This window comes from Bacillus rossius, chromosome 17 (assembly GCF_032445375.1).
Source record: "Bacillus rossius redtenbacheri isolate Brsri chromosome 17, Brsri_v3, whole genome shotgun sequence".
Classification (NCBI taxonomy): Eukaryota; Metazoa; Arthropoda; class Insecta; order Phasmatodea; family Bacillidae; genus Bacillus; species Bacillus rossius.
Window position 1 is genome coordinate 39668546 of NC_086344.1, and position 14009 is coordinate 39682554.

General features: G+C 43.0%; 1 protein-coding gene across 1 annotated transcript in view; it reads right to left on the minus strand.

The window, feature by feature from the left end:
- The window catches only part of LOC134541000 (cleavage and polyadenylation specificity factor subunit 5), a 31146-nt gene extending 25736 nt beyond the window's left edge, over positions 1-5410 (minus strand). The window contains exons 1-2 of the mRNA XM_063384114.1: positions 5255-5410; positions 1658-1858 (exon numbers count right to left, since the gene is read on the minus strand). Of these exons, the coding sequence (XP_063240184.1) occupies positions 1658-1858; positions 5255-5376 (323 nt within the window). The 5' untranslated portion in view covers positions 5377-5410. The remainder of the gene's footprint in view (positions 1-1657; positions 1859-5254) is intronic.
- Between the last annotated feature and the right edge of the window lie 8599 nt (positions 5411-14009).

Genomic DNA, 14009 nt, shown 5'->3' on the forward strand with positions numbered 1-14009 from the left:
GGGCCCTACAGGCCAGGTTAGAGACCTTGCGCTGTCCTACACAGTTCACATGTACTGAGCTTTATAAAAGATTACCTCCGACTAGGCCTGTGCAAACACTAGTTTTCTAATGCGAAGCCAATATCAAATCAAATTTTTAAAATATTTGCAAAGTCCAATAGAATTGCCAATATTGTTCTTGGCGAAGCTGCATAGCATTAAACTTATTTTATAAAATACAAGATTGAAGTAAAAAAAATAACAGTTTAATGTTTTTTAACGTTTGAACTGATTAAGTGATTAACCATTTGGGCCCGTGGTATGACATGGTTCAAAAAAAATTATAAAATAACCACTCAAAACTTTCAAGATGGTCCCAACAATAAAATCAATTTAGGTAAAATGTTTTAGTGGAATTTTTTAATTTAGTTGCTAATATTTAGCAACAAAATGAAATATATATTACAAGAACACTTGAATAGATGACACTAAGTATATTACTGCCCAAATATTTGACTGGATTAATAAATATGGTGTAATTATCCCAAAAATATTAATATTGTTCATTGTAATCAGTAATTGCACACTCAGCACTCTCCCCTGGCCGACGAGTGCGACAGTGCGGTGACGATCACACGCTCTGTGATGAGCCAGGAACACTAGACACCATGCAATGTTACGAGAATGACAGAAATTGCAATCACATACCGCCTATTTCCTGCACTCTCACGTCAGTCACTTTCCTTCAGTTTTCTCTGACCCACTTTTCATTTTGGTAAATATGTAGTTTAGCGGTATTTGTGAAAAAAAATGTTAAAAATCCGAAAATACTTTTATTATATGTTCTTTAACTTCCTCTTTACATTAAACCCGGCGGAGATAAGAAATTACAAATACTTTAGGAGATATCGAGTTTTTTAATTTTCATCACAATACCTGTGCATCCATGCGGCTTTCATAACTGTTTCTTGTTTACGGGTATGAATTTTTTTTTGGCGACGTAGGTGAGCGACTACATCATTTTGTACTAATGGCAAAGGTATTGTACCCACCTCTAACTTAGGTGAGTTTTTAACGTTTCAAATTTTAATGTTTTATTTGTAATTTGGATATTGTTGCAAAGTAATAAGTAAAAAAAAAATTACGTGAGTTCCTACTGTTCATCCTTTGTCCCGGTTTGTTTGGTCAGTTACATTATAAATACTTTAAAACTAAACAACCATTAAAATTAATTCACATTATTTTTAATGTCCGCTTAGTTTGAAAGTATATATAATGTAACTGACCTGACCTAATCGACCATTTTAATTAATTAGGCATTCACGAACACACGGCAAAATAACAAAAATTGCGGCAGTCGAATGATAGCACAGGTATTGTATTGCAAAATAAGAACGGCTATATATCATAAAGTATTTGGAATTTCTCATCTCCGCCGAGTTCAATGAAAAGAGGAAGTCAAAGAGCATATAATAAAAGTATTTTCGGATTTTTAAATTTTTTTTTTCCGCAAATACCGCTGAACTACATATTTACCTCATTTTTACTCCTTGTATGTTCTGGCTAATGATACTATTCAATACACATCATCATTAAAACTGGTGTCAACAAACATGCTGAACAACTCAATGTTTGCACTGTAATCGACCGGAAGGACGCCCGACGGCACGGCACTCACAGCTTGAAGAAGGTGGTGCCGAGCTGCAGCAGCAGGACGTGGGGCAGGCCGTGCTCGTGCACCAGCAGCACGCCCTCCACGCTGCGCCGCATCCCGATCTTCTCAAACTCATCCCGCATGCGCTGGAAGCGGGCCGGCACCGACGGGTCCTTCTCGAACAGCGGCTCCTTCGTGCCGAACGTGTAGTTGGTGAGCGGGTACCTGCGCCACACGACCCCTGCACATCACCCTGGCCGCCACGGCTCCTGCTAGCCGGCCGGCTTTGCCACATTACCAAACATCCTGCTAGCTGCTAGCCGGCCATTACCACACATCAAGTGTCAACTGTAAACTGCTACAATAATAAGGAAACAAAGGGAAGGGGGAGAACTGTCAAATATTAATTCACTTTGATGGCTTTTTTTTTTTTTTGAACAATCAGCTTTTTTTCTTAGTGGAACCCCTACAGTAAACAATTACCATTCGGCCTAGTCAAAAGAAAGTAACTGTACACAAAACGAAATTGCTGATGAATTTATAACTACTGATGATTCCATAAAGGAATATCACAACAGAGATGAACACATGAGACTGACAAGACAGTTGCAACAAACAGTAACTACAGACAAACATCTTTGGACAACCTGACAGACACTGGAACACAATGATGGTACTAAACAGATAATCTAGACAACGCACCACCAATAGGGCAATGTAAATGGGAACACAAGATTTTTGTTTGCCTGTATTTACTATTTTTGTTGCAACTGTCTCGCTATCCTCAGCCCACCCTGTTTGTCTGTGCTGTGATAGATGTTGTTCTAATTCCTTCCATAGAATTCTTGTTGCTGTCTTTATAGTAAACATTTGACAGCTGCTGATTTTTGCATGTTTTCTTTGTGTTTGTGTGTGCATCTTTCTTGTCCATTCTTCTGGTTTCCTCTACGATGTACAGTGCATACTGACAATGGCACATGTCTAAAATAATGATTTAAACAAATCTTCCCCATTGAAAGAAATATTCGAAGAACGTATTAAAATATTGTTATATTGGGAGAATATTTGGTTAGGTTATCTACATTACAAATATTGTAAAATATTTTGAACAATTGGTTAGGGATTAATGATATTAAATGTAGCTAAGTTAACATAACCAGCCGTTCACACAATTTAAAAGTATATCTAATGTAGTTAACATAGTAAATAGTTCACACTATTATACTTTTCTGCTGGAATAATGCAATGCGAAGATGACGATGAGACAACACTATATTGTGTTATTGTGTTATTAGGAACACACTGCTTTTACTCATGCAACATAAACAATTGCATGAGGGGTGTTTTTAAAGTACCATTTTGAAATTTGGTCGCTTCAGTGCTGCGGACCTACATCTGTTGGCAAGCCAAAGATAAAAACATTTAACTGTGTTAGCGTATTTTAGTGAGTAAAATGTATCCTCTGATTGAAAATCTAGCCAACTGTGAAATACACACTGCCATTCATTTTCTTTGTTATATCTCCATATATATCTTTTATATTCAATTCTCTCATACGTGCACACTCGTACAACAAAAGCACACAAAATACTGCTAAGCTATATGGAATACACACATTTGTTGAAATACTAGTTCACATGTCACCTATTATAAAATGGTTGTACTGATTCCAAAACCTTCGCAGTCACATACATAACAACTCATCAAAGTTTCATAGCAATTGGGTGAATGTAATAGGCAAGGGACAAACTACCATTCATTTTTATAAGTACTTATTTATCATTCCAATTTTCCTTCATTAAGTGTGTTGAGAAATATTTTTGACCAATAAAAGTACAATTTTTTTTATATAAATTTCCATTTTAAAGTTTAACAATGAATTATGATTGGTAGTCAAGTTGTCATGTCTATGATCTTTTGACATACTAAATTGATACAACAAGCATCTTGTACCACTGGATCAATGTATGCAGGATTATTCAATAAGGACCAAGCGATGAACTTTGATAGATACAGAATAATTCAAAATTTCTTTTTTAAATAAAAGCCATGATCCTTACAATTTACCTGTTAACAGAAAGTCTGTTTCGTGTAGAATTATCAAATCATATATGGGAATCTCCACACTATTTTTTTAACACACACTGTCCTCAACATTAAAAGTTTATTTTAATGTTCATTTAAAAATCTAACATGAAAACCAGTAACTCTAGTCATATCCATTTGCATACACTTTTAAAAGATATAAGCTCCTACAGCTTCAGATTAGTACAATGAGCCAGTACAACCAATTGTGATATGAGGCCATTCTGACTTTCACATCGTAATTTATATAATTATTATTACTTAACCTGCAATTGGGCTTTCACCCGGTGGCAAGAACTCCCACTCACTCCCCTCTCCCCCCCCCCCTCCATCAGCTTTCTCCTCAGCTCCCTCCCATCCCTGACCTCCACCATTTCCTCCCCCAGCCCATTCCACTCCCTCCCCGTCCTCACCAGGAAGGTGTTCCGCCCTCTCTCTGTCCGCCTCCACACCCTCTGGAGCTTACATCTGTGGTCTCTTCGTCCTCTGTACTCCCCTCTATGTACTTTGCTTCCCAATTGCCCCCATCCCCCTTCCCCCTTCAGCACCTTGAACATCCTGACCAACCTTTCCACTCTTCTTCTCCTCTGTAACGTTTCCCACCCCAACTCCTTAATCATTTCCGTTGGGCTATGCAGTTTCCCATCCTGCCCCTCCCTCCTTCTCCACATTCCCATCACCCACCTAGCCGCTCTGCGCTGCACCCCTTCCAGCTCCTTCACCTCAGTCACCAGGTAGGGGTCCCAGACCGCCGCCGCATACTCCAACATTGGCCTGACCAATGTGGAGTATGCCTTCTCCTTTGTCCTCCTCCCAGCTCCCTGCAGGGTCCTACCAAGCAACCCCAGCGCCTGCCTTCCCCTCCTGACCACCCCCTCTATGTGCTCCGCCCATCCTAGGTCATTTTTCAGTGTCACCCCCAGGTACTTATATCCTGCTGCCTCTCTTATCTCCTGCCCCTTCCAGTAATATACATTTCGTGTGACTTTCCTCCTCTTTGTAAATCTGACAACTTTTGTCTTACCAACATTCAAGGACATTCCATTTTTCTCCGTCCATTGCTCCAACCTTATCAAGTCCTCTGTTAAACATCCCCCTTCCCCCACAACCTCATACACTACACAGTCATCTGCAAATAGCCTCCATCTGGCTTTCATGCCCTCCCCCAGATCGTTTATCATAATTGTGAACAACAGAGGCCCCAGCACACTCCCCTGTGGCACCCCCGACGTCACTTCCCCCTCCTCGGAGCTTTCCTCACCCACTCTCACTCTTTGTCTTCTATTCCTCAGGAAATCACCTCAGGAAATGACAAAACAAATTATATACCAAAAACCATAGAAAAATATAGGCTGGCATCTTAAACAATGTGTCAAATACACTATAAGAATTTTGTAAGTGTGTGTAATGTAATTTAACGAGTAAAACAAATAATAATTCCCGGGTTTTTTATTGACATAGACAGGCCACCACACAAACGTGAAGTTTCACAGGTATTAAATCCACACTAAGTTCAAGAATATAACTCATACTTACAAATTTATTGTCCTATTTATAGTCACCGACTGATTTCCAACGAATTTGGAATCAAACTGAGCATTTTGGCTTGCTCTTCTTGGCCAGCCGCTGCCCTTTATTTGAGCCGCCGCAATCGCCATTTTCTCTCTTCAAAACTACCGAATTTCAAAGATTAATATAATAACAAAAGGTGTAACATTCTTGGTTAATAAAAAATTCAGATAATTCTATTTAAAAAAATTAAAAAAACTATTTTATTACATTCACAAAAAAATAATGCGAAAAGATAATAAGTATTGTAAAAGTAAAACTATCAAGGTTCTATCAAATTATATGAATAATTTTAAGAGAATACCATTTTGTGTACGAGATAGCAGAACTGAGCGAAAACTCATGTCTGCAAACTCTTACACCTGAAACAACACTCCTTAGGTTTGTTTGACTCGAGGTCTCTTTTTGACCTGTCAACTCTCGGGGCGCCCTTTTCCGGAAGCAGTTTGGCGGATGGTCGTTTTACTCGCGGGGGCAAGTTGCTCTCAGGTCACTCAGGTCATGCTCTCGATGCTCCTCCTCTCGAGGAAGAGTTGCGAGGGCAAGTCGTCTGCTGGTTGTTTTGGCGCGACTTTGATGATGGAGTCAATATGTTATCAAGCTACATTTGGTGATGACGGTAATATTTTAATTAGATGACGACATTGAAGCGGAAAAAAATTTTCAATATAACTTATTTGGCGTTCTTTATTTAGCAATCACAAGATTTGCAATCGTTTCCTAGTACAGGTTAGCTTATGCATACCACAGGTGGTTTAAAGTCAAAATTCAATATTTATATTTTTTACCTTCATCATGCTCTCTCATAATTTGTAGTCCAATATATGGTAAATCAATAGCAGCTTCATCTTCAGATGAATCTTCATTTCCAAACAAATTTCTCAGGATGTCTGCTATATTTTTCCGCCATCATTGTTTTACAACAAATAGCGTTTTCTTCGTGCATTAAAAGTTACCGACTCTTTTTGCCCTCAGGTCAACTTGCTCTCAACTCTTTCAACTCCTGAGGAGCACGAGAGACCTCGAGTCAAACAAACCTTTTATTTCTCTACAAGCTTAAAAGAAGAGCAGAGTAGAGACTCCAACTTCAGAGGAGCATCAATTATTTTAGAGCCGTACATCAACAGAACACATAAAACATCAAATTCAAATCATTAAACATTTAATATTACCATTAAAAAAAAAAATCAGAAATCTCTTGCATTACTTGAGCAACGTTAAATCCATTTACATGATATGTGATGACTTTAAGAAGTATAGAAGGCCCATAACCATAATTATATTATAAGAAAAAGATTTTAAAATTTAATACTGAATATGAAAGTCCATGAATGAAGCTCAAGCTGCTTCTTTAACTTCAAATTAGCCTATATGAAGGTTCGAATATGAGCAGAACATAAAAAAAGATTAAATGAGATTACAAAATAATATCCAACAAACTAATTTCGCAAAAGTAAATATTTGCAGAATGCTTAGTGTGAGCATTTTTACAATGACTATCACAACGCATAGATTCTTTTTTTATAACCACAACTAAATACAACATAATAACTTTAATCTTACAAAAACTTGTCTTTGCCTTCAATAACATTACGTTCCAAAATTACAACTTTACACATTCGAGAAATCTAGAATTACATCTTGACTCAAGAAAATGGCTCTCTGCACACCACTGACAACCACAAGATATGTAAGCTCACTATCTCCATTCAAAATATAACTGGGGTGCCTCTAGACAAGAACAAATTTATGACAAAAATGCATCAAATAAATGTCTACAAAGAAAAAATTCATTACATCCAGATACAATTTGTTTACTTTACTCGAATGGGTGCGAATCATTGACAAAAAGCACTTCAATATGTAAAATCAACTTCCTATAAAGTTAAAATCTTGAATGCTAATTAACAAATTACCAGTCTCCAGTCCTACGAGTATTACAGAAAATATACTGACGCCAACTGTCAATGCTCCTCTGTCACATAGGTCATCATTACACGTCAATGTGTACCCCTGTAAAATGTGAATACCACGAATGCTTCAGTAGTGTAGGTCAGTGCAGCGAAGGAAACGAACCCGATGTCGATAGGTCGATAAACGCCCGCATAGCTTTCGAGTGCTGATGGGTTCATTAACCTTTGCCATAAGTGTGACGTCGTCTGGCCGACGACCACCCCAGAGCCCGACCTGCACCCGCCAGTATACGCTCCCGCTAATGGAACACACCCCTGGCCATGGCCCACCCGAGTCAGGCGAGCCGAACAGCAATTAAAGGCAAAACCGCGGAAACCTGAGTAGACAAGAGAAGAACCGTACCCATTCCTCCTGAAACATTAAATTAGGATTTTAGCGACAATAAAATCTCTTCCAGACACACCCGTTTGGAGTCTAGCGTAATGAGGTCACGCCTGGCGCGAGAGAGGCCGAGCCTCCCTCGGACGCCATGCCAGTTCGGCAGTTCAGCGCAGCTCACGGACCGGGGCGGACCTACGTCCCACGGAGAGGCAACATCCTTTGTCTACATTGAAAGTTACGTCCGGTAAATATAGTCACTAATTAACAAAACCCCCTTTATTACTTAACCTCTCCGTGAGTACCCGGTCCCTTTTTTCGGTCCAGGACCTAATCCGGCCGCATCAACTTAAGGACACCTCGCACCACACTTGGTCAACGGGGCTGCTCTTCAGCATACGGCACGGGCCGTCTCCCGCAACGTACAGAACTTTATTTAAGGTCACGCGCACGGCGCTGACCACAAACCCGCAAGGGAACTTGGACAAACTTAATTGCGGTGCGTGTTTCACCACAGTGGGCACAACACCCGCGCCGAGACATTTGCATACGGGATTGGCCGTCTCCAATCGCCCGCCCCCTTAATTCAGTGTATTTTTGTATCCCGTATTTTGTACTGCTAACTTACGTTACCCGAGTAACGAGTGCCACGTAACTTGTGCGCGCCCCCTTAATCCAGTGTATTTTTGTATCCCGTGTTTTGTATTGCTAACTTACGTTACCCGAGTAACGAGTGCCACGTAACTTGTGCGCACCCCCTTAATTCAATGTATTTTTGTATCCCGTATTTTGTATTGCTAACTTACGTTACCCGAGTAACGAGTGCCACGTAACCTGTACGCGCCCCCTTAATTCAGCGTATTTTGTGTCCCGCCTTTGTGTTACGAAATTACGTTACCTGCGTACCCAGTGAGACGTCTGAGACATAACAGCATCCGAGGCCACGTAACGCGGAACACAAACAATACGGCGCCACGGAATAACAAGTAACAACCCCCCGGGGACCTCTGTAGAGTGTTGTATTGTGTACGACTCGCTCCTCTGAATAAAAGGTACGACACCACCACCTCAACTCCACGTCTCTTATTTAAAATCATCTCACGCAACACCGCCGCCGGCCCTAGTGGGCCACGCAGGGGCACATACATCCACGACCCCAAATTCACGACTAGAAACGAGCTAGTCTGGCGCCCACCCGGACAACACAGATCAAGAACCGCCTTTTCCCACTAGGAGCCACACCGGGACTCGAGCCCGAGACCCCGGATGATGGCAAGTGTATTCGTCCGAAGGTTGTAGTTCCTTGACTTGGTTATGTAATTATTCAATTATTATTTTTTAATTAAAGTAACGATACAAGCCGCGCGCACTTATCGTCAGGTAGGATATCATACTTGTGAACTTTCCTACATCGTCCACACTGGACCATCTATGGACTTAACGTATCAACCTTCTATGTAACTTTTAACTTATTTATTAACCTTGGGAATATGCATTAGGCAATGTACAGACACGTGAGAAACGTGCTTGGTAGGGCCTGCTTCCCATGCTTAAAGCCAGAGAGTTCTCCGCTCTTGAGAAACACTGCTACCGTTCCGACGATGAACATACCAGAATTGAATTCAACTCCTTGCGAAACATGTCTGACGTCGTCCGGCCGGAGGCCGTCTTCAAGCCCGACTTGCGACCGCCCGTACTTAGTCCCGCTAACGAAGCGCGCCCCTAGCCACCCGGTCGGAGTCAAGTGAGCTTCCCGCCACTACGTACCACAAAGGTAAATTGTGGTAATTACTGAGGGCTCGAGTGCCCCTCGCGTAAAGACGAGTAATTAAGGGAGCCCAGTAATTACCCTAATTTTTACAAACTATTCACAAGAAAAGTGCGTCGTAGGAGTGTGCCACTTACTTCCGTGGGGAACTTGAAATCACACGTAGCAAGTGCTCCCTTTGCGGCCTTCCGCCTAAACTAATTAAATGACTTTTCCATCATCATTTTCCCCTCCGTTCTAACTTGTCTGTAACTGCTGGAGTAGTTGGTTAACAAACAAACAGTCTCCAACTTGACTCTCCTTCCTTTTAAGTACATTTAAATACAATTAATGTAACTACGATTATTATAGGCCTTCCGCCATTAGAATTAAGCCTTAGTAATTATTGTGTGAACATTGTAGTGGTTATGATCTCTTTAAGTTATCTTTAAATAAATATAACAGTAAACGGCGAACTTTGGCGCGCGGGATCAGCCTACCTCTCCCCCTTGCCAAGGTTAGCATGCCAGTATCGAACTACTCGCGAACCGGGCCGGACGTCCTTAGTGCCACGGGAAGCCATCATCGCTTTGCAACCACCAAGTAACGCTGGTAAATATAGTCACTAACCAAACCTTGCTTTTTCAACTTCCCGTGTTCGTCCACGTTCATTTACGGTGCAGAGCTTAACCCGGCCGCTCCAACTTAAACTGGGCGACGAGACTCCGGTCCACCGCGCAGTGTCTATTTACGGTACGGGCCGACCCCCACTCCTCATTTACTACAAGTAATAACATCGCGCACACCAGTGCCGATGCTAACTTCATGGGCATTCGCAAGTAATTTAACATGGACCGCGGCTCACACAAGTGACCCGGCCGCTGCTAAGAACTAAGCTTACGGGATTGGCCGCCCCTAATCACCCCCCTTCCCCCCGTTGCTATGGGTGGAAATGGCGTAAGGGCGGAACTTTCAAGTGTATAATTTAAAGTATAGTGCCTCTCCAATTGTGTGAACTGTAACGTGTAACTCAGTGCTCACAGCGCAAAAGGGGTCAGCCCCGAATAAAACCCAGTAACGTAATCAATTGTGTTCTTCCGTAGTGTTGTTTGCCCCCTCCAGCTAGGGATCAGTGTACTATATTGTGTAAGGAGAGCACTGGATAACTAACTCTACGAAAAACCCCCCTCTTAAATTCAATCACAGCCGAAGGCCTAGTGGTCCATGCCGGGGCAGAAAGTATCCACGCCCAAAACCATTGGTTAACGACTGTGCTAGCCTGGCGCCCACCGGAACATACCCACACACCACCACTTCCCACTAGGCCCCGCCCAGGTCTCGAAGCCAAGACCGCGGGTGACGGCATGTCAAGCTGCCTACATACTCCAATAGCAGCGCCATTCATCGGTTCTCTTACCAGCAGCGTGTGTAATTCTAAGAAAATTGTACAATGGTTAATGTTGCATGTTCTGTAGCTCATATTGTGTTTGTGATTGGAATTAGGTCTTCTTCGTCTGTCTCTCCATATACAACACACATAATATACATGATGGTTACAGTTTTGATTCTCACGCATTATTGTTTTCCTTCGCTTGACAAACCAATTCCCCTCTAATCACCTGGGAAAACTAAGTGCATTTGTTCACTTTATTTATACCTTTGTATGTCCTCAACGGTATAGACTCTCCTATGCGATGCCACACACCCCACTACCTCTGATAATTATTGGCACTGACGTCGTCCGACCGAAGGCCACCCTAAAGCCCGACCTGCAACCGCCAGTATGCAACCCCGCTAACGGAACGCGCCCCTAGCCATGGCCCACCCGAGTCAGGCGAGCCACCAGCAACCAAGGTAGAACCCGGCCCCCCCAAAATAAACAGACCGTCATTAAAACCAACCACGTAAAAAACAAACCTAGATTATTAAACAGTGTTACGTATTTATTTGAAGTTGGTCAACGAAGGTGCGACGTAGGAGTGCCCGGGCACTCACGTGTGTAACTACAGCAATACATGTGTGAATGTTCCCCTGGCGGCCTTCTGCCTGAATCAATCAATCAGACCTTAGGACATACTTATGCAAACCTTGTGTTGCGTCATTAACCCCACCAGAACAACCCGACAAGAGACGAACAGTCGCTGGTGTGACGTGGAAATTCAAACATAATAATTCTTAAATATAATAACTTTCATTCATAAAAGGGACCAATGACCTCGATTCAGCTTTTATAATCAATGTAAGAATTAAACATCATTAAATTCTCTTATTAACATATCATATCATAAACTAACGTAATGAGGTCAAACCTGGCGCGAGGGCCACCGAGCCTCGGCCGGACACCATGACATGTATCCAATACAGCTCGACTCGTGGACCGGGGCGGACGCACGTCCCACGGAGAGACTTCATCCTTTGTCTCCACTAAGCTCATTTCTGGTAACTATAGTCATTCTTAAAACCCCTTTTTAATAATCTCTCCGTGTGTACCCGGTCCAGTTTTTCGGTCCAGGACCTAATCCGGCCGCGTAAATCTAAACCCCCCCCCCCCCCTGCACCACACTTGGTCAGCGGGGTAGGTTCAGTATCCGGTACGGGCCGTCTCCCGAGGACAGAACTTTGTTTAAACTCAGTCGCTCCGGCACTGACCCTCCCCGTCAGGGAACTTTTTGAGCGAATTTAGCTGCAATCCGCGCTCCACGGACGTGGACGCGAGCACCGCCTCGATACGCAGATTTACGGGATTGGCCGCCTCCAATCACCCCCACCCCTCGTTGAGCAACCAGGCTCAGAAACGCCTAGGGACACGATAATACGGAACAATTAGTGACTTTGTAACATTCTTTTGTAAACTCTGTACAACGCAACCTCGTGTAACAATTCTTTTGTAAACTTGTGCGGCGCACCTCTCCACGTAACATTCGTAAATTTGTGTAACGCAACCTCGTGTAACATTCCTTTTGTAAACCTGTGCCACGTTAATTAAGTAACTCTCAGACTTAGTTGCGTGTAATTGTGTAGTGTTTGTATTTTATGACGTCACCTATTGTACGACGTGGCGTGTAACCAACGGAGTTACACCAGAGCCATCGTCGCCTGAATAAATGACGTCCGTCATTTATTACCTCATTCCAGCGTCTGCTTCTTTAAACCTGCTATTCCCAATCACCGCCGAGTAGGGGATTCTTTTAAACCCACGCAACACCGCCGACGGTCCTAGTGGGCCACGCAGGACAATCGACCCCACGACCCAACTACCGACTAGCACCAGAGCTAGTCTGGCGCCCACCCGGACTCATTACATTTGCAACAGCCACTCCCGCTAGGAACCACACCGGGACTCGAACCCGAGACCCCGGACGACGGCAGCACTAAACACCAACACCTTAGCATAACCTATCAGGAATTTTATGCAACCTTGTTCTCCATGCACAACTGTTCGCCGATGTACATGGGTGCTTCTAAGACCACCCAAGGTGTCGGTGCTGCTTACTAAGATTCTGTTGTACCGATGCAGTGGTACAGAACTGTTGAAGTGATATTACCACTTTTTTTTTACATTTTTCCTGAGACCTTCGTTAAATAACCTGCTCCTTCTGTTTTGGTGTTTACAGTTGACGTCGTACCGAACATGGCCTTTAAGCCCGTGCTCCGCACCGCCTTTACCGTATCCCGTTTTCGGAGCGCGCCCCTTGCCCAGCCGGATTGAGTCAGACGAGCGCCTCGGGCGTGACCCCAATAGACAACAAACCAAATTAACAGTCACCGCGGCCACTGGCCTTAATTAAAATGCCCGTGAATGTCGGAATAGGAGAAGTCCCTCTAAAACAATTCACAGTGGGACAACATGGTAGTAAATTTACAGTCGCCAACTTGATGTCACATTTTAAATAATTAAATACATTAAAACTATTGTTAAGCCTTAAGCACCAATTACCAGGTGCTACATTTTAATTGGGCACCTGGAACATGTTTTAACTGGTAATATAGTAAATTAAATTAATATAAGTTTTTTGACGCCGACTCACAAAGAAGAGAAAGTTTCTCTTCCTTGCGAGGCGGCCATGTCCGGCAGTCTCGAACCACTCCGCGCCGGGAACAGACGTGTGTCCGTTGGCAGCTTCCAAGTTTCTTTCATTTTATTACTTTTTATTCTGTACTAAATCTTTAAATTTAAAACCTTTTGTTAATTCACCGCTGCCCACGTCGACTCGGCGCGTATTTTGCGGAGCCGGGCCTATCCCGACCGTCTTCAGTGTGATACCGCGATACGTATCGTAGCACAAAACGTACGGTACTGGCCGACTCCAGCGAAAGTGTTTTTACTTAAGGACGCCGTGCATATGCCTGCCGGCTGCACACACGTAAGTGTTTCGCCGAATTTAGGAGCCCGCTCATAGAGCACACCCTGCACCCGTTAATGTCCGGCGCTGGCCGTCTCCAGCGAGCATCGACCCGCGTCCTGCGAGACTGCAGCGGTAACCATTAATGTCGCGTAGCATTATGTTTTTTCTGTGTTAATCGTGTAACGGCTAGACATCGCCAAGTGTTGGTGTGAGTGTTTTGTAGCGGGACTAGATTAAAGGTAATTCTCACCAACTCGTGTATACTAATTTTCCGGAGTCTCCCGTCCTCCACACGGCCGAGCGGCCTTCACAGTCAAGAGAGAACCATTCAGGGTAG